This window comes from Abramis brama (genome assembly GCF_963993115.1).
Source record: "Abramis brama genome assembly, chromosome: 17".
Classification (NCBI taxonomy): domain Eukaryota; kingdom Metazoa; phylum Chordata; class Actinopteri; order Cypriniformes; family Leuciscidae; genus Abramis; species Abramis brama.
The window spans coordinates 23,329,419-23,354,379 of record NC_139979.1 but is presented as its reverse complement, the minus strand read 5'-3'; the positions used below and the strand labels follow the sequence as shown (position 1 = coordinate 23,354,379).

The 24,961-nt window shown below is 37.7% G+C and overlaps 2 protein-coding genes across 7 annotated transcripts in view; one reads left to right on the top strand and one right to left on the bottom strand.

Moving 5' to 3' along the window:
* The window catches only part of pals2a (protein associated with LIN7 2, MAGUK p55 family member a), a 24,887-nt gene extending 15,486 nt beyond the window's left edge, over positions 1-9,401 (top strand). For 4 of the 5 annotated variants that reach the window (XM_084088086.1, XM_084088085.1, XM_084088084.1 and 1 more), the window contains 7 exons: positions 1,633-1,764; positions 1,878-1,974; positions 2,742-2,813; positions 4,156-4,317; positions 4,419-4,621; positions 4,817-4,945; positions 5,232-7,539. In XM_084088086.1, coding sequence (XP_083944212.1) covers positions 1,633-1,764; positions 1,878-1,974; positions 2,742-2,813; positions 4,156-4,317; positions 4,419-4,621; positions 4,817-4,945; positions 5,232-5,408 — 972 coding nt within the window. In that variant the 3' untranslated portion in view covers positions 5,409-7,539. Of the gene's footprint in view, positions 1-1,632; positions 1,765-1,877; positions 1,975-2,741; positions 2,814-4,155; positions 4,318-4,418; positions 4,622-4,816; positions 4,946-5,231 lie in introns of all 5 variants that reach the window. The other variant, XR_014603133.1, reaches the window with a different exon arrangement.
* Positions 7,648-24,961, bottom strand: gsdmeb (gasdermin Eb). 2 transcript variants are annotated; one of them, XM_084088088.1, is made up of 10 exons: positions 24,799-24,961; positions 23,838-24,079; positions 22,773-22,965; positions 20,297-20,465; positions 19,990-20,113; positions 19,646-19,762; positions 12,805-12,932; positions 10,828-10,999; positions 10,608-10,681; positions 7,648-8,162 (listed from the first exon to the last, which is right to left on the bottom strand). In XM_084088088.1, exons 2-10 carry the CDS (start codon positions 24,043-24,045, stop codon positions 7,932-7,934), a joined length of 1,416 nt encoding a protein of 471 aa, XP_083944214.1. In that variant the 5' UTR covers positions 24,046-24,079; positions 24,799-24,961; the 3' UTR covers positions 7,648-7,931. The 2 variants fall into 2 exon arrangements, with proteins under 2 accessions (XP_083944214.1, XP_083944215.1); XM_084088089.1 differs by having other exon boundaries at positions 24,547-24,849.

The following is a 24,961-nucleotide window of genomic DNA, read 5'->3' as shown; positions in this document are numbered from 1 at the left end:
TGCTGAGAGTACAAATTGGTCTTTTCCCATAGACCAGATTTTAGTGCTGTATAACCTCCTGATGGGATATTGGTTAGTACAGTCCTTGAGAAAGAGGAAGGAGAGACCTGGCCTCTGGGTGACTCAGTTTCAGCCTGGTGGCATTGTGAGCATGGTTATCCCTATTAATAACACAACCTGCGCTAAGTAGGGCAGATGGGAGGAGTCAACTCGCGCGCACACCCTTACGCTATACTCTAAGGAGATCTGGGCCTGGAAAGAAACAGATCCTGAAAAGAAATCCTGACCTTCAGTTGTTTTAATATATTTTTTTGGAGTTGACAACCGAATTTAACTGCAGTCTGTGTGAATGTGGCCTTAGACGCGGTCTGATGTAGTTTTTAACTGGTCTTTCTATAACAAGTAGTTTTGCAAAGCCTGCATCATGTTAGAATGACTCTATATAATAGCATGAATCTCTGTGGTCATTAAAAAGCCCATGATGTCCTTCGAAAAAAAGAGTAGGGGTTTAACCCCGGCATCCTGGCCAAATTTGCCCATTAACCTCTATCCATCAAAATGGCCACCTAATAATCCCCATATAGACTGATTGGCTTCATCACTCTGTGTCCTCTCCACCTGTAAGCTGGTGTGTGGTGGGCGTTCTGGTGCAATATGGCTGCCGTCGCATCATCCAGGTGGATGCTGCACATTGGTGGTGGTTGAGGAGATCCCCCCTTCTATGTAAAAACACTTTGAGTGCCAAGAATAGCGCTATATAAATGTAACTTATTATTATTATTATTATTATTATAACAGTCAGCTGAAATATGCTACGGAAACGGTTGGAATGTATTGATTAGGAACCTTTTTGTTATTTTTTGCTATTAATGTGATTCTGGATGAGTGATATTTGCTGGTTCAACTTCTGATCCGAATACATTCAGATCCCCAGTGCTGTTGCTGCACATCAACCATTTCCTGAGTGTATGCGTATAAACAGGAAGATGTCCTTTACCGACTTTCCTAGAATAAGTAATGTTTACAAAGCTCGCACAAAGAGCAAACACCGGAGGCGAGGGTTTACAGGGTTCCATTGCTTGTGTCAAACCTAAATTTCTGTCTTTCGACCTGAACTTTACTCAGTGGCCTGGTTATGTGCAGTGAACGACCGCTGTATGTTTACTGTTGGGTCCTCATCACTGATAAAGATCCACCACGATCCATAAATATTTAATGTGAAAACATGCTGTTGTCCTCCATGGAGAAGTCCATTTACAACACACACCAACATGGGTTGCTTCTGTTCATTTATTTCCCAAGTTATTTTTTGGTTGCAGTATTCTGTAGAAAATCATTGACGGTGTGAAAGAGGAATCAGCCCTTATCATTGAAAGCAGATATTAGTCAATGTAACATGCAAATGTTTTAGCCAATCTGAATGGCAAAGTGGTTATTTTTAGTTTTATGAAAATACTTCTCCTTTCCCAGCTGTATCAACATCAGCATTACATGTCAGAAAGCAACAATGATTATAAAGAAATCCTTTTGCCTAGTGTGAGCTATGACACACTTGTATTTTTAGGCTATAATTAGCAGCTTAAAATAATTCATATATCAATAAGCAGGAGTAACACGTTATTTTCCTTTTAGGTGTATTTGAAGCCACATTTCAACTACAATCCTGACACTGATAACCTGATCCCTTGTAAAGAGGCGGGTTTGGCTTTCTCTAAAGGAGACATTCTGCATATAGTGAACAAGGAGGACCCCAACTGGTGGCAAGTGAGAAGCAAATACACTTTCTTTTTTTCCAGATCTTTTTGGTCTGATTTCTTTTAAATGATGAAATATTTGACATATTGAAGCTATGTAGTTTTATTTTCTTCTTTTTTTAGGCATGTAACATAAATGGAGGCTGCACTGGCCTGATTCCCAGTCAGTTTCTTGAGGAAAAGAGGAAGGCGTTTGTAAGGAGAGACCTGGATGGATCAGGTACAGTGGATTGGCCTGAAAAGGCAAACGCAAAGTGCAATTTTTTTTTAACCTATATTTTGTGTTTTTCTCACGAACAAGGTTACCTGCATTAGAACTTAATTAATTCAGTGTAACACAACTGATGACAAATATAAAACCGATATACTCAAGAGAAACAGATACACATACATAAAAAATAATAATAGAAAAATAATAATTAAAAAAATTAGAACTTATATACATAATGTCAGAGATGGATGATTTACAGGTAGAAAGTGTCTATTGAAATAAAGATAATTAAGGCGTCTATAAAAATAAAGATAATTAAGGCGTCTATAAAAATAAAAGGAAGATTGATTTAAAAAAAGGGAACAAAGTGCAAGTTTTTAAACGATACTGTTATTGTCTCCGTGTAAACTACAAAAATGAATTTGTGAAAACAGTGACGTCATGCGCATTGTGTTCAGTCTAAAGGTGCATACTTTCTTTACAAAGTGACCACCAACTACTGGCCTTGCATGCATAATACAGTGTTTTAGTTGCTTTCTCAGATCCGAGTGAAAGGGGATAAGTTTGACAATGTTGTTGTCTGTACGTGAAACTTTCAAAAAATGCAAAGGAAAGATTTTTATACATTGTTGTTAATGTACCCTTGGAAACTGGATAGTGTAGTTGTGGATTAAATCATACTTTGTTATAATCTTAATTGGAAAACCTAGACAGTTAATTCTAAGGTAAAGTTCTTTCCTATTGCATATTACTACTGTTTTACAACTTTGTTTTAGGAATTCTCTGTGGTACATTAACTGGAAGAAAGAAGAAAAAGAAAATGATGTACTTAACAGCAAAAAATGCAGGTTAGAATTGCTGGATCTCTTTGTTTTATATATATACTATATATATGACCATCTGTCTAATATGCTGCTGGTCCTCTGCGTGCTGCCAAAACAGCGCCGACCCGCCGAGGCATGGACTCTATAGGACCCTGAAGGTGTCGTGTGGTATCTGGCACCAACACGTTACCAGCAGATCCTTCAAGTCCTGTAGGTTGCGAGGTGAAGCCGTCGTGGATTGAATTCGTTGGTCCAGCACATCCCATAGATGCTCAACTGGATTGAGATCTGGGGAATTTCTTCAAAATCATGTTCTTCAAAGCATTCACGAACAATTTGTGGCAGGGTGCGTTATCCTGCTGAAAGAGGCCACTTCTACCAGAGAACAATGTTCTGCTGGTAAACCTTGGGTCCGCCCATTCATGTGGGCGGAAATTTGGCACGTACCACCTGCCTAAACATTGTTGCAGACCAGGTACACCCCTTCATGACAATGATGATCCCATGGTGGAAGTGGCCTCTTTCAAGAGGATAATGCACCCTGCCACACTGTTCAGGAATGGTTTGAGGAACATGATGAAGAGTTCAAGGTGTTGCCCTGGCTTCCAAATTCCCCAGATCTCAATCCAGTTGTGCATTTGTGGGATGTGCTGGACCAACTAATTCAATCCACAGTGGCTCCACCTCACAACCTACAGGACTTGAAGGATCTGCAAAAAAGTGTTAGAGCCAGATACTACAGGAAACCTTCAGGGTCTTATAGAGTCCATGCCTCGGCGGGTCGGCAGGTGGTCATAATGTTTTGACTCATCTGTGTATGTATGTGTATAGTTTTGGGTCTTTTTTTTTTTTTTTTTTTAAATGAAATTAATACTTCTATTCAAGCAAGGACATCATAAATTTATCAAATATTACAGTAAACGCATTTAAAATGTTGCAAATAAATTCAAATAAATGCTTTTCTTTTGAGCTTTCAAAAAAATATATTGTGGTTTCCATAAAAATATTAAGCAGCACAACTGTTTTCAACTCTATTTTTTTTCTTTTGCACCAAATCAGCATTTTAGAATGATTTCTGAAGGATCATGTCACTGAAGTAATGATGCTGAAAATTCAGCTTTGCCATCTCATGAATAAATTATATTTTACAATATATTAAAACAGTTATTTAAAGTTTTAAAATGTCCTATTACAGATTTTACTGTGGTTTTGATCAAATAAATGCATCTTTGGTGGACGTAAGAGTCTTATTTCAAAAACATTAAGAAACCATTTAAAAAACACCTTACCAACCCTAAACTTTTGAATGGCAGTGTAAGTACTTTTAAAACATGAATAACTTTCAAAACTTCTCTCTTTCTAATAGAATTTGATCGGCATGAATTACAGATCTATGAGGAAGTAGCAAAGATGCCTCCATTCCAGAGAAAAACTCTTGTGCTGATTGGCGCACAAGGTGTGGGCCGCCGAAGCCTCAAGAACCGTCTGATTGTGGTAAACCCACTGCGATATGGAACTACTGTACCTTGTGAGTCTATAAACATTAATACTATGAACATCAATACTTAGCTGTCATGTTATTTTACCAACAAACATAGTCACTCATTGAGAATTTCATCTGTTTCTCAGTCACTTCTCGGCATCCGCGTGACGACGAAAAGGACGTCCAGTCGTACTGCTTTGTTTCCAGAGAGGAGATGGACATGGACATCAAGGCAAGCCGATACCTGGAGCACGGAGAGTATGACGGCAATCTGTACGGTACCAAAATTGACTCCATCCATGAAGTCGTGCGCACAGGACGTACTTGCATACTGGACGTCAACCCACAGGTCAGTGGTTTTGTGCAAGGCTAAGTGTTGTGTGTTCAATGGAAGCTTGTTTCCACCACGGAATAAAAATAAAAAAAAGAGGTAATTGTGTCTTAATAGCACAGCAAGGTGTCATTGATTCAGAAAGCTTCACTTGTCTCATCACTAGTAAAAAAAAAGAAAAAAAAAACTTTATTTAATAAATGTGCTCTACAGGCTCTAAAGGTACTGAAGACATCAGAGTTTATGCCATTTGTGGTTTTCATCGCGGCCCCGGAGCTCGATACACTACGGGCCATGCACAAAGCTGTGGTGGATGCTGGGATCACAACCAAGCTACTGACGGTTAGCCTCACATCTGTCTCCACACAGTTCATTAACAGTCGAGTTCTGGAAATAAACTATCAAAATGATTTTCTCTATTTTTTTACAATAATGTAGAAATATTACAGAGCTACCTAGATCTCTGAGATTGTTTGATATATGCCTCATGTAAAACTCTGATTTGGCAGTTTTGGTTCATGGTTTACATAGCTGATTTTATTCAATCGTTAAGAGACAATGAATGAAGGGAAGTAGTTTAGGAAACCAAAGCTGTTGAATAGTCAGCTCATCTCTTCCTGTCTCTTAGGAAACGGACCTAAAGAAAACGGTGGATGAAAGCAGCAGGATCAAGCGGGCGTACAATCACTACTTTGATCTGACTATAGTTAATGACAATCTGGACAAGGCCTTTGAGAAACTGCAGGCAGCTGTGGAGCAGCTGACCACACAACCGCAATGGGTCCCTTTGAACTGGGTTTACTGAGACATACAGATCATCATCATCATCATCATCATCATCATCTTCATCATCATCATCATCGGCGGCGGCGGCACCACTGATAGGTCAGCGGCACAGAACACATGTTCACACTGAACGGACCCACCAGTCACTATGCAAATGTACACTAGCTATCCAGTCACAACAGACAGAAGGGAAGTGTACTTATTTATTAACGTTTTTTTATGTTCTACTGACTAAACATATTTTAAAGATTGTTACTTGGAGGGACAGAAACAAATAGGATTTTTTTTTTTTTTGGAATGACTTATTGAAATGGTAATTCATTTTTCATTCTAGTATAAGCTGCATTACAGTATTGAAAGCAGGGGAGGTCTGTTTTCTTGCTGTAATTTTAGTGTTACAAACATTGGTTTACAGTGCAGTATTCATCTCGCATCTCTCTGAAACGTAATGTCAAATAGTTCAGTCACTACAGTATGTCAAATAATTTGAGCAACTTTATAGTTTATCCAGCTTCTGACTTGGTAAGATCTTTATTAGCGTCATCCTGTTAGCCTTGATTTTATTCAAGTTAAATTCAAGGAATGCTAGGAGTAAGGCAGTTTTAACTTTTAGAAATATCATGGGTGCACTTTATTTTACAGTCCTGTTCAACATGTACTTACTATAATTACTAGGTACTAATCCTGAACCTATCCCTAAAGCACAAAGTACCTTTAGTTTTGACGTGAAAGCTTGGCGTGTCTACAGCCCAATACATCTAGTGTCTGCGCTACTTCTCTTCAGAAGTTATGACTGATTCAAATTCTTTGAACTCTTTAAGCTAGAGTTGCATGTATTGTTGCTGCCATCCCCAGTAGTTTGTTATCGTTTCTGTCTCAGTTTTTTCTTTTTTCTTTTGGACTGAAACCACAGTGTGGGGAAAAAAGGCGCATGCACAAACTGAGCATACAGAATATGAATAGTGTATGTTTGACTGAAACAAAAGCCTCTTAATCGCCCTTTGTCAACGTGCGCGTTTATTGTTGCGGTCTCCCGTAGTTGTTTCTTCGTCTCATTTGTTTCTTTTATAACTGTGAGCAACAGCATTGCCACCTTGTAGACAAACTAATTAGTGCAAAGGCATATGCACAAACTGAGCATATAGAATATGAAAAATATTGCTACGCGTGTACCATACTAATGACTTAATTTACCCTAGTGTATGTGTGAAAACCAAAGTGTACTTTGAGCTTAAGGGACAGTTCACAGAATGTTTTTGCTACACTGCGCTGCTTTTGAATAGTTTTTCTATGTGAACATGCATCTTGCTGATTTTTCAGCATCTCGCACTTGACAACTTGCCTTGAACTTTTTACATTTCAAATTGAAAACATGACTCAAAACCTCGGCTGCTTTTCCATTCACCAGCGCCGCACCTCTGCATTTGGATACCATTGTGTTATATCGCGTGTTTTTTAAAGCAAAAATGTGTTCTGTGTGAACTGCCCCTAAACTCTGGGCAACTCTGGCCCTCGAGGTCCACCATCCTGCAGCGTTTAACTCCAACCCTGATCAAACTCGCATGTCTGTAGCTTTCTAGTAATCCTGAAGACCTTGATTGTAGCTTGTTTAGGTCTGTTTGATTAGGTTTGGAGCAAAAATCTGCAGGATAGTGGATCTCGAGGGCCAGAGTTGCCCATCCCTGCTATACACCTAAACCCTTAAACCTAAAGTTATCTTATATTACTCACACATGAGAGTACTGAGTACCAAGTATACTGTAAGTGCATGTACTATAAAATAAAGTGCCACCAATATCACGGTTTCAATTAAATTGTTGCAGAATTATGAACTCAGTCATAGTATACAGAATCAGCACTGTATTTAGCTAAATGCCTTTTTACACGGGCGCAAAATGACCTTTGAAAATGGAATATAGACCAATTGTGTCCTGATCACAAGCTACCTGGCCTCACAGATTCATAACAGTCTTGGTTGTCTGTAGTGATGTATCTCTGTCTCTGGCGACTTGCTCCAGTGTCTTTTTCAAGGCTGTATAACTCATTTTTATCCAGCTTGCGCAATTCACTTGAAAAATCTATATTTTGCAATACAGAGAGTTGTATTTTCTGAAATGAAACGGCTGTCTAATAAATTAATCTTAATTTTGGATCATTGTACTTAAATCATTTTATATTTTGGTGTGCATAAAATTGTTCTCATAAAAAAAAAGTTTAAGGCAGGAAACAGGGAATTACAAAACCAGCCCAAATATGTGAATTCATTTTTTTTTTTTTTTCACAGTATTGGATATTCACTTTAAAAGATTTGACATTACAAAAGTACTTTAAAAACAACAAATATATATATAAAAAAACGTATTCAAAGACCAATTCAAATTGATTATGGGTTTCACTATGATGTCATCCACAAAACAGCTGAAAGGCGACTTAAAGAATCAATGATTTTTTTTTCTCCATCCCAGAGAGTAGATAATCCACCTGCAGGCTTTAAGGCCCTTTGGTCCTTGTAACTTACCAGCTTGCACCTTTTGTACTCCAGTCAGACAGGGGGCGCTAGAGATGCCAAACCTTTGACTGCAATGCATAGCATGAGGGGAAGGCGATCCTGTGGGTTGCTGATTTTTGTAACAAGTGAATCCTTCTCCTTAAGCAAGGTCACATTACAAGAAGCAAAGAGTGCTGTAATCCTCTTGAAAACCTCCTCATCGGCTAACACAGCCAGAGCAGCATCTTTCCGAGAGGACTTCTTATTTAGAGCCATATTTTGCACCTGCATGGAAATGGACAGGCAAAGAAAGGAAGTTCTGTTTCTTTCTGTGGGTTTTAACACTGATGATTCTGGATTTGTGAGTATATTAAGGCCTGTAGTTAACATAATTTGAGACTTTTACAATGCATGTGAACAAATATCATGGAGTGCTTTGTGTAAAGATTATCAACAAAACGCACTCAGGGTCACAAATTAACTTTTCCATCAATTCTTTTTTTTTTTTTTTTTTTAACCTTGGTAAGGGCCATTTTTATAATTACTTTATTAAATGAATCTCGTTAGTATTTGACAAAAGACAACAATGTAGTGAATTACTTCAATCAATCATATTACTATACAGACTGTTACCAGTAAGATTTCAGGGTCCACGCAGGTCCTTAAAGTCTTAAATTTTGTTTGATCAAAATAAGGCAATATCTTAAATGGTATTCGAAAAGTCTTAATTATCATTTCAAGAGGTCTTACGTTTAGGGATGGAAAACCAAGAATAGCAATATGGCTAACTTCAAAAGGTTGTGATTTAATGAAATGCGAACGCTTCACGTTTCAAAGTAAAAATGTGGCGCTGTTGCTCATTCTACAGGCTCGCGCTTTCAGAGCAGTTCACAATCCAAATGAGCAATTGCTTTGATCTACCGTTGATGAATTATGACTGTTTACTTCAAGGTGTTTATATCATACCTGCAAACTCGTCGCCTTTCTGTTTTGGTTGCATTTTCTTTTATTATTACCTCCTTGTAATTCCTAATAAAGTAGTGAGTATAGAAGCACAGCGCTACTTTGTTTGCTGAAGTAACTGGGGAAACTGCTATATTTCTGCTGTTTCATAAGTGCCATATATTGTCAAAATGAATTTGCAATTTTATTAAGCGTGTCTGCCGTTTTTGTTCAGACGAAATGTGAAGATCGACACACATTTTACTCTGATTACACACAGTGTTGTAAATGTGAACCTGTGGATTGATAAGAAGCTAATGTGCATTTAAAAACTGATGAATAAGGGATCTAGAATATTTTAAATTAATAATATATAATCATTTTGACTTGTGCCTTTTCTTTAAAATGCAAAAATCTTTATGATGTTTATAACTTGTTTGTATCAACTTGTATTACCGGTATTTGAACTGTGAAGTTGTTTAAATCGTCATTTTTACAGTCACTTTATGGTTTAGGATGTTAACATAAACACTGACCTTGACCCAAAATATCAATAAAAGTCAACTTTACACTGCAAAGTTATCACGAGCTGCATCTGACATGACATTTATGTGTATTAATACAAACGTGTATTTACACAACTGCATTATGTTGCCTAATGTAAATAGCCTACAATGAATTGTAGGGTAGGGGTGGATTATTACAATACTCCTAGTCAATTATTGCTCTTGATATTTTAATTATTATTAATGTGACTTAATGGAATACATTAATGGCACGTCCTATTGTTGACAAAAGTTAAGAAGTGTATATGAAGTAGTTTATTGCACACATTTCACATTGATTATACAGGACATATTTGCCCCAAGCCCAAATTAATTTCTGACCCTGATGTGCTGTCATTATCACTATATTAAAATAAATACATTTTGTGCTTTCAACACACTACCATTCAAAAGTTTGGGGTCAATAAGATGTTTTTGAAACAATTCTGTTATACTCACCAAGGCTGCATTTATTAGATTACAAATACAGTAAAAACAGTAATGTTGTCATAACATGAATAAATTACATTTTAGAATATATTAAAATAGAAAACAGTTATGGCAAAGCTGATTTTTTTTTTTTGCATCATTATTGCAGTCTTCAGTGTCACATGATCCTTCAGAAATCATTCTAAACGCTAATTTGGTGCTCATTTCTCATCACAGTTGTGCTGTTTAATATTTTTGTGGAAACCTTTTTTCAGTATTCTTTGATAAAGTTCAAAAGAACAGCATGTATTTGAAATAGTAGACATTTGTATTACAAAACGCGTCACTTTTGATTTAACTTGTCCTTGTTGAATAAAAGTATTAATTTATTTTAAAAATCATTCTGACCCCAAACGTTTGAACAGTAGTGTAAATTACTAACAAGTTGTTAAATAAGGACTACAATTGTATGATTGTATGACTCAAGCATGTAACCTCACATCCAAGTTCTTGTCATTTTTTTTTTGCAATTTGTTAACAACTTAGATGCTTCAAAATTCAGATCTGATGTTTTTTGACTGTAATTTGTTGCAAAACAATGTGAGTCTCTTCAAAATATGTTTACCACAAGCCTTTTCACTCATAAATCCAAACTGCCCACAGGAAATTCCAGAGGGACCCCATGGTGAATTAGCCATGCAAGAGGCTCCATAAATGGACCGCATGACTGAATACCTCTCTTGAACGTGCCCTATTTATTACATGTGGTATTAATACTTGTTTGTGATCACAATATTTCGGTAAAGATACTTACAAGATGGAGCAGAGCTTGCAGGGTTGCGTAACTGCAGCAGGATTTGAGCTCAAACAGGGCAGAGTCAGTCATCTCTACATGGGAACATGAGTGTTTATGAGAACAAAGGTCAATTAGACAACAGGTTTATGACAATCATTATGGCCTTGTTGCTGACAAAAATGCATGTCAAGTAAACTTATTATGACCAGATAATAATCCCAGACTTCATCCAACTCACCATCTAAGGAGCTGAAGAGCAGATGTGTGGCAGTAAGAGCGCTGGGTTTCGTCTGCATTCCAGAGGATTTTGAACCAGCAGCCTTCTGTACCAGCTTCAGTGTGGCAGTAAGAGCAGGAACTTCATCTAACGCACTGAGGTCAGGCTGTGTCCCATCACACAGGTCCTCTAGCTGAGAGAAGGACAAACAAGACCAGATCTCTTATCTATTAATACTATACATCACCATTCAAAAGATCTTTTTGTTTTTTAGAAATAATTAATAATTTTATTCAGCAAGGATGTATTAAATTGGTCAAAAGTGACCATAAAGATCTCCATCAACTTCTAGTTTTTTATTCTTGACACATCTATAAAAAATATAGGCTGTGTGACCGTAAAGATCTCCATCAACTTCTAGTTTTTTATTCTTGACACATCTATAAAAAATATAGGCTGTGTGACCGTAAAGATCTCCATCAACTTCTAGTTTTTTATTCTTGACACATCTATAAAAAAATATAGGCTGCAATCGAAATCGCATACTTCCCTACTATATAGTAGGCGAAAACAGTGTAACACAGTGTAACAATGTGACAAAATAAGTATGTCTGAATTCATAGTACTCATAAAAGAGTAGGCAAAAAGTACCCGAATGACCTACTAGTTCCAGCAAGATTCTGAAGTGTGCATGTGATGGACACTTTACTATACCATGAGGACAAGGGACAGGATTTGTGAATGGCAGTGAAGCGACGCAACTGATGGCGGTAGGTCACATGATAATAACAGCATAGCAAATATAGTATGTATTCACTCACCTGCCACTTTATCAGGTACACCTTAAAAACTGCTTGTTAATGCAAATATCTAACTGACCAATCACATGGCAGCAACTCAATGTATTTAGGCATGCATTTCCTAAAAGCATTGTTAGCCAAATATGGTAACAACAGAACTTGCGACCACAGTTGGCATGGTTGTTGGTGCCAAACGAGCTGGTCTGAGTTTTTCAGAAACTAATGATCTACTGAGGTTTTCATGCACAACCATCTCTAGGGTTTACAGAGATCAGCCAAAAAAGAGAAAATATCCAGTGAGCGGGAGTTCTGCGGATGAAAATGTCTTGATGTCAGAGCAGAATGGATCGACTGGTTCGAGTTGAAAGGCAACAGGAACGTAAATAAACACTTGTTACAACAGAGGTCTGCAGAAGAGTATCTCTGAAAGCACCTTGAAGCAGATGGACAGCAGCAGAACACACACCAGGTCCCACTCCTGTCAGCTAAGAACAGGAAACTGAGGCTACAATTCACATGGGCTCACTAAAATTGGACTATAGATGATTGGAAAAACGTTGCCTGGTCTGATGAGTCTTGATTTCTGTTGTGACATTCAGATGGTAGGGTCAGAATTTGGTGTAAACAACATGAAAGCATCGATCCATCCAGCCTTGTATCAACAGTACGAGCTGGTGGTGTAATGGTGTGGGGAATATTTTCTTTGGGCCTGTTAGTACCATTCAAGCATTGTTTAAACACCACAGCCTACCTCAGATTTGTTGTTGACCATGTCCATCCCTTTATGACCAGTTGTAACCATCTTCTGATGGCTACTTTCAGCTGGATAACACGCCATGTTACAAAGCTCAAATCAACTCAAACTGGTTTGTTGAAGATGACAATAAGTTCACTATACTCAAATGGCCTCCACAGTCACCAGATCTCAATCCAATAAAGCACCTCTGGGATGTGCCGGAACTGGAGATTCACATCATAGAGATGTGCAGCCGACAAATCTGCAGTGAAAGCATGATGCTATCATGTTTCATGTCAATAAAGGCCAAAATCTCTGAGGAATGTTTCCAGCACCTTTTTAAATCTATGCCACAAAGAATTAAGGCAGTACCGGTACTAGCAAGGTGTACCTAATAAAGTAGCTGGTGAATGTACAGATCTATGGAATAACAATCTAAAGTAAGATTCCCGGCTCACTTACAGCGTCCTCCAGCAAGCTGATGGCTGCACTGTTCTGCAGGAGCACAGAGATCTGCTGGAATAATGAGCAGCGTGTGTTGGATGGGAGTTTAGAGAGAACCGTAAACTGCCCTTGGAGTCCTTCAAGATCTAAAAAGAGAGAAAGAGGGGTCTGTATAAATAAAAAATAAAAAGCTTTTAATAAAAATTAACTCATTAAAACAGTATACTCTACAGTAGGGCTGCACGATTAATTGCAATGAAACCGCACACGATTTGGCAAAGGCTGCGATTATTTTATGCACAGTTTGTCAGTGCAGCATGGCTGATCGGTAGTCAATGCTCCATCTGAAAGCCAGAGGGCGCTCTCATGCAGACACGCCAAATATGCCCGCCTCTGAAGTATGATAACACACATCATTCCAGGAAATCCCTATCACTGTAGCTGAATAAACAGAAGATTGAAACGCTTTGATTGATTAAACATGACTAATAAACACACAACCTCCTTATTTTGTGTAAGAAGCCACATCATCTCACAGAAGGATGCTCAATTGCCGTTATGAAGTGAGTTTGGAGTAAAAGCATGTTATTAAATGTTGTCTTTTAAAAAAAAAGAAGTAATTTGCCCAAATTTGGGATTTCTAAGACCAACACTATAGCGCCACCACCAGTTCAAAAATTCAACATTTAAATGGTTATAACTTTTGAACCATTTTAAAATGAAAATTGAAACTTGAAAAAGAAAAATGAAACTTAGTACACCTGATTCCTCTCATCATGCGGATCACATTAAACACCTTACATCAAGGCTTTAAGTCTGGCATAAGGCTGTATGCCATTACAGTAGCAGCCATTTTGAAAAGTACAGTATTCCATTTAATCTCTACTCCTTCAAAATTTGTCAAATTTGTCCAAAATCTGATCAGATAATCTTTAGACTGAGCCGCACAGAAATGACTAAACATATATTTTTTTATTCATCTCTGCTTAAAAGTTGTGTCAAACTGAACGAGGTCGACCCAAAATTGGTTTAGAGGCTGTATCTCAGCCAAACTTTGATCAATCGAAACGAAAATGGGTACACTTCATCAGAAGCATGATCTGAGGGTCCATGCCAAATTTGGGAACAGCGCCACCTACAGGTCATGAGATTTGGAAAATCACTTTTGAACAGTTTGACAGAAAATCACAACCTTGGTGTCTATAGATTCCTTGTGTCATGCTGAATCAGGGGGTATAAGGACAACCCATTGGGCCGCCATTTAGAATTTTGTCATAAATTGCTATATCTTTTAAACAATTTGACATATCTTCACAAAAATTGGTAGGGATGATCAACACCATGTCCTGAAGGTACCTGAGAAGTTCAAAGACAGCGCCATCTAGTGTTCCAGAGATATACGTTTTTTTTGTTGCAAAAATGATTATAACTTTTGAAAACTTTGTTCAAATTCAATATCTTTATATCATTATGTTCCTTGGTTTATGCCGAATCCGATGATATCTCATTTGTCATTTTCCAACAATGTGACTGTCCGACATATTGAGGCAAATGAAAAACAGTTTTTTCGCTGCTCCTCCTTCAAATCGCATACCTGCCAACCTTGAAATTATCGCATACCGACGGGGGGGGGGGGGGGGGGGGGGGAAACTTACTACGACGACGACGACGACGGGGGGGGGGGGGGGGGGGGTACTTACTACGACGACGACGACACATGCATTATATTGCATTGCATAAAATGTGTGCTGGTCAACTAGTCTAAAATTAAGAAACCCCTATAAAACTGTAAAAAAAAAAAAAAAAAAAGTACAATTAAGATAGACTACTTAATGTATTATTCCCATATCCAAATATGATAATACCACAGGGAAAAGGGCTTCTATTTGTGACGTGCTGTCTTTGCATTTGAACATTGCGCATTTTAAACAGGAAACGCATTAGCTGAATGTTAGCCAATACAAACATATTTATAGAAAACAGTTGACAATGATTAGACAGGTGTCCAATAATAGCATAACGAATCACTTATTCTAAAAAGAATATCAAGTATACCGGTAAGTTAGACGAATCCGACATATAAGGGCTGTTAACAGTAAAACGTTCGTCATTTAACGAATTTAAAAAATAAATAATGGATAATACAAAATGCTTTCTGGCATTTTGACAGAAAAAAAACAAAAAAACAAAAACAAGCAAGAACAAAATTTAAACTTAGCCCGTCAAATTTAATTTTACAATTACCTTCTCTCTCTTTGTGCGCGCCTCCGTGTTTGAGAGAGCTCGCGCAGCACTGATACAACGGTAGCGTACTTTTTAATCCATAACTAACGCGCTAGTTTTCATACAAAATAAATATGTAACATAATTAGGTACTTTTATTATTAACACAATAACGTAACACATGAAGGCTACGTTTCTTAGCACTGAGAATTAATTAATAAACGCTTGTTTCTCCAGACTCGCACTTAATCCACAAATCACATCACTTTCATAATCACTAAGCCATAGCGATTTCAAGTTTATTAAGATTTATTGTTCAGCATTTCTTGAGCATTTTATTATTTGCATGGCTGAATGATGGCTTCCTCTTTTCTGAGTGACCATGAAGAACGGAGTATTTTAAAATAATCCATGCAATCCGTGTGATCATCGATTAGGTTTACTCAGTACAATATTTCAACTTTCCATATCGAGCCCAGCCCAGCCCGTTTACCTTCAGGAGTCAGATGTACATTGACGACTGTACTGTCCTCGTTTATGAAATCAGTCAGACGGCGGCCGCGGGAGTGGAAGGCGGATCGAGCGGGATTCTTTATTGGTGTCGATTTTCAGTCTCTTTTTAATGATAGGTCTTACGTATCTGTCAATCATCCCCGCTTGCTATTTGGGGAATGAATCCAGCGCTATGATTGGCCGAACTCTTCTTCTTTTGCTGTTGCTTGATTTGAGGACTGCGCGTGCAGAGGCGTCACCAGGTTTTTGCGTAGTTTAGAGTAACAAATCGTACCAGCGTACTTTGAAGTCAAAATGTGTATCCGCTACGCAAAATGCGTACAGGTTGGCAGGTCTGAAATCGTGCAAAATTTTGTCCAAAATTTGATCAGATGATCTTTGGACCGAGCCGCACAGAAATGACTGAACGGACTTTTGATATTCACTACCGTTCCCGAGATATTTGTCTCCAAAGTTGACCTTGCCTCTATTTGTAGCCTTATGTTAGTTAGCTTAGCATGCTAATTGGCTTTATAAAATTATGTCATTTAGAGCCAGCAGCTGCGGTTCTGCCTTCAAAAGCTCAAGTCTCTTGCAGTGGCGGCTCCTGCAAAATCTCTCAGGGGGGGCAAATGTTTGGATGATTGATAAGGATAAGGTCCACCCATGCAATGGATAAATTAACAGCTTAAGCATGTAAAGGCAACTTCACTACTTTAATATTAATGAAAAATAAAGTGATTCTTACAAATAAATAAATCTTTAGTTACAATAAATAAATCTCCTTGTTTGTTTCTATGAGTGTTAACAATTCAGAAAATTCAGTGTTAACAATTCAAAATCAATTCAAAATATAGCTGCAAGCAGCAATACAGGGGCCAAGCCCTTAAACGCACCACAAGCAGAACAAGTATGGCGCACAGCAAGCACAGCCAGCACATCATGTACATCAAGCACAGCAAGTACTGTAAGCACTGCAGCGCAGCAAGCATTTAAGCACCAACAGCAGTGCGGAGCCGGAAGAACAAAACATCAGAAATTAAATGTACATGTAAATGTACATCAAGCACAGCAAGTACTGTAAGCACAGCAGCGCAGCGAGCATTTAAGCACCAACAGCAGTGCGGAGCCAGAAGAACAAAAAGAGCAGAAATTGAATATACATGTAAATGTACATCAAGCACAGCAGCGCAGCGAGCATTTAAGCACCAAAAGCAGTGCAGAGCCGGAAGGAATTGAAATGACAACTTTATACAAAATTTTAAAGTTGTTCCACACAGGACTCGAACCCACGACCAGAATGATTCGAGATTCATGACATGTGGTTTAGCAACTTGTGCCACTCAGAGGACGTGAATTGGTTAGCAAGGCAACAAACACAGGCTAGGTCAACTTTGCAGACAAATATCTCGGGAATGGTAGCGAATATCAAAAATCTGTTCAGTCATTTCTGTGCGGCTCGGTCCAAAGATCATCTGATAAAATTTCTGTTCAAACTGTTCAAAAGTTATTGGCCAAAATAGCCATTTTCCAGATCTCATGACCTGTAGGTGGCGCTGTTCCCAAATGTTGCATGGACCCTCAGGTCATGGCTCAGATGAAGCGTACCAATTTTCGTTTCGATTGATACATTTTTGGCCGAGATACAGCCTCTGAACCAATTTTGGGTTGACCTCGTTAAGTTTGCGACACCATAACTTTTGAACAAAGATAAATAAAAAAAATCTGTTCAGTCATTTCTATGCGGCTCAGTCCGAAGATCATTTGAGCACATGTTTGGACAAAATTGGACAAAATTTGAAGGAGGAGTAGCGAAAAAACTGAATACTGTACTTTTCAAAATGGCTACTACTGTAATGGGCGGAGTCTTAATGTAAGATATTGATTGTGATCAGTATGATGAGAGGAATCAGGTGTACTAAGTTGTACTCATGTCTCTAGATTAAAGGGTTCAAAAGTTATAACCATTTCAATGTTGGATTTTTGTACTGGTGGTGGCGCTATAGAGTTGGTCCTAGAGACTCAAAAATTGCTACAATTACTTTTCATTACCATCACTACAAGTGTGCCAAATTTCATCATTTTCCTATGTATGGTTCATAGGGCTGCCATAGACTTCCATTGGCCCCTAATAAGAAAACTAACAGATACAATAGGTGCCTCAGCCCCTTCGGGGCTTGGCCCCTAACAAAGCCCAGCCAAGATGCGAATTTCCAAAAACGTTTACTCCAATTTCATTTTAATAAGAAACAACTGAAATCACATAACTCACTATTTAAGCGTAGCGCAAATCGCTCTGAATCTGAAGGGCTACATTTTATTTCTCCATTTAATAAACAAACTATTCCGTCAGATATATATTTGTTGTGAAAGAAATAGTTACATTTTCAAGCATTTTATCCAAAATTTAAGCACATTTCAAACCTTAAACACATCAAAATTCAAGCACTTTCAAGGATTTCAAGCACCCGTACGAACCCTGCACATTACTCACTAGTTACACTACTCACTATTATTACACTGCTTACATCACATTACTCGCTTAATACACTGCTTACTTATACTGAAATTTTGCTCTTCTCTCTTTCAAAGTAGCAAAGTGATCAATTACTCTCTCATTATTAGCTCCCTCTCCATGGAAAGCATAGCCAGTGCATTCAGACGATAGAATTAACTGCGTTCGCCATGACGTTGTTCAAGTTCAACTGGCCTCAACTCGCGAGATGTCCTAACAGTCTCTCTCGATCTCGCTCTCTTTTTTTATTTTTATTTTTTTAATCACATTTGATAAAGATATTAAAGTAGTGTTTCATTTTTTCTTGTTCAAATTCAAAATTGTTTTCAAATATTATTTGTCACTTAATCTTAAAGATTTTTAATAGTGTATGTTTGTTCCCACCAATCGCTGCACAAGTTAAGGATACGTATGATGACGTAAGCACGTTAGTGCGAGCCCTCCCGGAACCCATAGAGAATGCATTGCAGTGCCTGCAGTTCGAAAAAAAACATCTTTGAATGTAAGTCTATGGGAACACTCTGGGCGATTCTCAGCCAGAGTGAAATCGCCCAAAAAGAGGCGGTACTCCACAGAACGTGACATGACGCTGATTGGACTATATCCAGAGGCAGAACATACAGTGACGGCTAGCGTAACTCTGTGGTTGAATGAGATTGTGAATGTGATTGAAAAAGTCCCTTTCACACTTTGGTGGTGCGTCGCCCAATCGCCCTAATGAAGAAACCGCCCCTGGTCTCTTGTAAAATTAAACTAACCATTGTATGAATGGCATGCTGTTTAAAGCAATAGGCTATAGCTTTGAAGATTGTTTAATTAAATCCAGTGTTTAGTAAACATTAAACCATATGAATTGTGCAATATAAAAAATAAAATAAAAATCATATATCCAAAAAAGCCAAAAATATAAAAAAGCCATAGGGGCTTGACCATCAAGATAATCTTCACAAATTAACACAACTTTTATGAATTTTGAAGCCTAAATACAATTGCTAGAAATAAAAAGCTCACCTTAGGCTATAAACGAAATACACCGCGGTCACTCAACTTCAATAATCACCACTACTGATGTGGTCTTTCAGTCGTTATTAAAAAACAAACATTTTCTCTTTTCGGTGTGATGACATTTAATGTCTCCAATAACCTCTGTAGTCCCATTAAGCAACCACCTTTTTCAAAAGAATCACGAGTTGGGTATTACTGGTGTGTTTTATGTCATAGAATAAAATGTGAAAATATCTTGAGTTTGTGTTCACCACAGACCTTATTTCAGGCTTTGGTTTGGACGATGGAACAGGAAGTGCTAAAATGCTAACTCGGTTACAGGTTTGGCCTACAAAAATACATCATCCCTGCAGCCCTCTGTACCTCATCAGTGTCCTTGTTCTCAAAAACAGACAGTCCCGCCCCAAGATCACACCTTTGGTTGAGCCACTGTTGCTGCGTAAGGCTAGCCATAAAAAATGTATGTTTTGATAGCGCCACAGAGCCATAATGTTCACACTTTTCAGGGATATTAGCTTTAAAAAAAGAGGCTTACTTATAGTAGTCTCTGAATAATTATGTTTAGATAAAAGAAGGTATTTTGTTTGTCAAAAAAAAAGACAACTCATTAAACTGTGCGGTTACCTTTCTGCAGTTTGCTGGTTGTTTTCCCTGGTGCAGCACTGACTGAGTTAGCTTGCTTCACCTTCACTAGCCCGTCAACTTCAAAACCTCCTTTTACATTTGGCAGCAGACACAGTCCTGACAAAATAATCAATGGTACAATCATATTACTGCTTGTTTGACACTCCAGAATTACTATTCCCATAATGTTTTGTACAATAAACAATTATGGTACCGTTGCCACTTGACTTGTTAAAAGAAAATCTGGTTTCTCAAGCAAAAGCAGTAATTGGTACAAAACTTCCAATGAGCAACTACAGAATGATACAACTCAGCTTTAGCAAAACATGCAGAGCAATCAATACCGTAGTGTCCAGTGTGAGCAACGTCTAGTTCAATCACGCTGTAAGCAATAGTGGTTTTAGGGGGGATGTTGATAGACACATTAGTGTCATACTCAACAAAAGGCTTCCCTTCATTGACTGACACCTGTGGAGAAACGAGAGAAAAAGACAGGAGTCTGTATTAGGAGGAGGAGACATCAGGACCGGACATGCCTACTCTGGAATGTTGTTACTTGATGATGATGATACACCCATGGTTATGTCAATGGACAAGAGAGGGGTGTGTGATTTTCTTTCTTTATTTTTTTACAAAAGAAGAAAGGCCAACCTTTATTGTCTTATTAAACCCGAACATTCCAGTGCAGGTACCACCCTCCTGAACCTCTTCAGTGACAGTGCAGGGCTGGGTGGTGAAGATTCGTTCCTTCACTACTGCCAACACCTCCCTCTGTGTGTCCCGTGTCTGCCGGATCAGAGAGTGCTGCATGTCCAGAACTCTATAACCACAGGACAGATTTAAGTGTGACAGGTTTGTCACGCGTCTGTTTTTTTGGTCTACAATAGGGATGCTAATGATTAATTGATGACCGATTCATTGTCGATAATAACTTAAACGATAAAACTTCGATTAAGGTCATCATTAGAGTGGGATCAATGACAAATAAGGCTTTGATTACAATGAAAACCAAAAACTTTTCTATAAGATAGTTTGAAAAGCAAAGCCAAAGCATTTTGATCGCCCTCTGGTGGCTGGTTGCAGTAAAGGTCATAAACCCCACACTCTCCATGTAATCAAATGGAGCAAGAGCCAAAAAAAATCCACTTGGTTTCTCTCATTTTAGGTAGTTATCACACAGACATATGTTCAAATATTAATTTTTCCAATAGGTTTCGTTTTAGTTAGTTATTTGATGCTATAAACTGTGTGTAACGTCATGATTGACATCTGTGCTTGGGACCTTGATACCGCAGCTCCACCTCACGATCACTACTGCGCAGAACCCGGCTGCGAACGAATGTTTCTGGGATATTTTGGCTTCATTTTTCTACAGTGGAAGAAAGCGTATATGTTCTGTCCATCTTTTTTTTACAGTATGGTTTAGACGTGCACACAGAAATGTAATCTTTGTAAATCATGTTTGTTCCACACGTCTTTGAAAAAAAAGTTTCAATGACTTTGAATGTCAAGTGGTATAACCATTAACATTTTCCTTATGATTTGCTTGTAATTATGCATAATTTACACACATGTGTAATGTGTAATATTACAATATAATATTACTAATATTACAATAGTCACATGTGTAATAATGATTCCATATATTAATGCCATTTTGCACATTTTACAACTGAAAAAATGCATTCATCAATTTTTCAAAAGCTCCAACCCTGATAAAAACTCACCTGCCTGTAGCTTTCTAGTAATCCTGAAGACATTTATTAGCTTTTTCAGGTGTATGATGAGAGTTAGCGCTAAACTCTGCAGGACAGTGGCCCTCCAGGACTGAAGTTGCCCATCCCTGACCCAGGGTTAAAAGCAGGGGTTTGCATGATGATGACCCAGGGTTAGGTCAATCTAAACGTTAGTCAACTAGAAGAGGCTTAGTCGACAACAACTCCACAGGAATTGGCAAAGTCATGCAGTCCGTGACGGACAGATTGTTAACACTGTTGTGTCGGGCAGGAATCCAAATGTTCGTCAATCATTCACCGACCTCTAATATGGCTTATCATTTAAAACAATCAAGTAGTAGCCTAACATTGGCCACTTTACATGACTGCTCACTCTAATGTTAACCTAGATAAATGTGCGCTATTATTTGGCGAATGTCCAAGTGTCCATGTGGAGATCACAGCGAAAATAACTTAAAATACTCCATTTTTGGTCATACAGATAAGAGGAATACATACTTTCTAACTACTTTCTACTTTTATTTGTGTACACTCACAACAACAAAACTTGTGCTTTTGTAAAATAAAGAAAAACAGGATGCGCTTTCTGCGTCTCTATCTCTCTGCGTCAATTTCTTTAATGAAGCATGTCACAAATATGAACAGAAACACACTCATACAAGCAGATACTTGCCTCACAGACATATTCAATGTCTATAGAAAGCTTGAAATATTGATTATCTATATATATCTAACAAATATTCTACGATTATGTAATGCAGCAGACAAGGACTCAAGAAAATACTAGTTTACCAATAAAAAGTCTCCTTGTTGTTTTTTCAACACATTCATTATCATTACTTTGAGTGTTATGCATGGACTTGAGCGCTAATTTATATTTTAAATGCTCAATATTATGGTTTAGAATTTCTCTGTAATGTAGAACAAGTTCACAGTGTTACATTACATTTATTACACATATCATAAATGTGCTATTAGTCGACTATTCGCTTAAATGAACGATTACTAGTCGACTAGAAAAAACTTTAGTCGGGGCCAGCCCTGCCCAAGGTTAAGCGCAATGTGAAAAGTCCTATAACTGCCTTATGTGATATAACAAAAAAAAAAGCAAAGCAACGTTTTTAGAGACCTACAATACAACCTAAATCTCAGTTTGTGATCAAGAGCATACTAAAACGGGAAAGGAGAACTTCACAGACAAATCGTTTTACAACACAAACAACATGCCATGAACTTTAATTTCTCCTTTTTTCATTCACCAGTGCCCGTAACTGTCACTATGGGTGAGATTCACTTGTAATACGCGTGTAAACCACACTCTACACCACAACACTCCCTTATCTGACCAAGCTTGAGAAGACCGTGGCTCTAAAAAGTGGTCAGTCACTCACCTAGATTTGGAATCCTGTAAGAGCTTCTGGACATCCAGTTCCTGTTTCTTTAGGTTTCCAAACGATGACTGAAGTTTGCTGGAGCCAGTCCCCCCTATATTAATGCTCCCCGGCCCAAGATCCGCTGCAGCACTCCCACTTTTGTTATCCACAACCTTGCCATTATACGACAAAAAGTCTGTTTCAACCACAACTGTGGACAAAAATAACAATGTTGTATCAGTTCTCCCACACATATAGCACCTTGTTAAAAACAACATCATCAACCAACACTGGTTGTAAACATAATTTTTGGGAACCATTTACAGAGAACATAAAGCTGGATGTGTTCATTATAATACAGTCCCTTGAGAAAAAGAAATGCACTTAATTCTAATAAATGTGCACTTGTAGAGTACTTACAATTGTAAAAGTATAAAAAGTGGACATATGCACATTATATAATATTAATAAAATAAAAAAATAAGGCCAGTGTACTTAAAGAGAGTATACTTTCATGATTATGTTTCTTAACACACACTTTTAAAAGTGCATTTTGTAATAGTCAAATTAAAACTTTACTTTAAAGAACATTTTAAAATCTTTTATCATGCTTTGAAGAAGTAAACTTATTTTGATACGTTGACTATCATACTAAAGCATGTGTAAAGTACTTGATTATAATTTTAACTGTAGTGTAGTATTCAATAGTGTAGTATTTAAATGTACTAAATTGCAACTTCATCATTACAAATGTGTAATTACATATATATTGAAATATATTACATAAAAGTTTCAATAGAAATTACATTTATAATTTATTTATCATCTTACCATAAATCCATAGTTCAAAGAAAATAGATTCATGAAATTACATATAAAGATGTACTTAAGTGGGTCAAAAGTTTAGATAAATGCATTTAATATAAATGTAAATAACATTTTCATTTAATTGCAATTAACATGCAATTAAGTATCCCAAAACATTACATTGTGTTTAGCCTTTCAAAAAAGTGATGGATTAATGATCAATTCAAACTTTCATAGACCATTTCAGTAAAGAGTGACAGAAAAGTTGCTATGTACCTGGATTTATTGGATCTCCAACAAGAACATCATTTAGTTTGAAGTCTAATGTCAGGTACTTGGGCCGCTGCCAAAACCAGAAGCGATCACGCTTGATGACCAGAGCCAGAGGAACCAGACCGTCCGAGTCATTCAGACGGGACAGTGGGATCAGGGAACCTTCAGTGTCAATCTCAGAGAGCACGTTCTTAGTGGCTTTTGCAAACATCCTTAATGCTGACAGGGAGATTTTTGAGGGTCAGCTGGAAAAAGCACAAAACTGCCATAAGTGTATTTCATTTCAAAGTATTACTCCAACCAGTGTGCATTACAAAAAAAACAAAACAACATAAGTATCATGGTTCTCTAGACATGTAGCCTACCATGACAATACCCAGGAATTCTTTGAAGCACCTTGTAAATACAATTTGGTACACTGTCCTTGTTACACGTTACATCATGTACTTACTCTAGTAATCACAGTAAATTATGCATGATACAAGCAACTACCCATACTAACCCATTACTTGTTAACCAATACTAAAATATCAGTATATCATCGTTATAACAAGGACACCTTAAATAAAATGCCATCAGATAAAGTAAATCATTCAGAACCGTGGTATTACAACCATATGCCATATCTGTACCATGAACACTGGTCTAGCTGAAGTTGTAATAAATAAGTAACAGGCATGTTGACTATGACACACTTATTCAAATAACTCACTGTATTTACGTAGAGACAACAATATTATGATGTCTAATTCCGTAGTTACCAGCAGCAAACTCATACCTATACATAATTTAGTCTTACATTGAAACTGACACTAAAGAAGGCGAAAGGTAACGTTACAATGTAGTGTATTGTAATCATTTATCTTCATAACATAGCAATTCGGACAAAAGCGCACTAAATTAATAGTAACTAATACAACTTTGCAGACAACAGAAAACTTGTAAATACTGGTCCCGCGCTTACCGTCGTCTGCTCTGTTCGCTACTATCACTGCTGAAAAACATACAAAAGCCCGGCGAGTCATCAGATTTACACACGCCTACTGTTTTCTCAGCCCCGCCTACACGTATTTCATTGGCTCACTCCCAGACAAGGATGATTTCATTCGCTGCACAGTGTGTCAATC

Coding starts and splice junctions, on each gene's coding strand:
- gsdmeb (XM_084088088.1), bottom strand. CDS start 24,045: ATGTTTGCAAAAGCCACTAAGAACGTGCTCTCTGAGATTGACACTGAA. Junction 22,966..23,837: donor TGGAGATCCAATAAATCCAG/GTACATAGCAAC, acceptor TTTTGTCCACAG/TTGTGGTTGAAACAGACTTT. Junction 19,763..19,989: donor TGCTCACACTGGACACTACG/GTATTGATTGCT, acceptor TTATTTTGTCAG/GACTGTGTCTGCTGCCAAAT.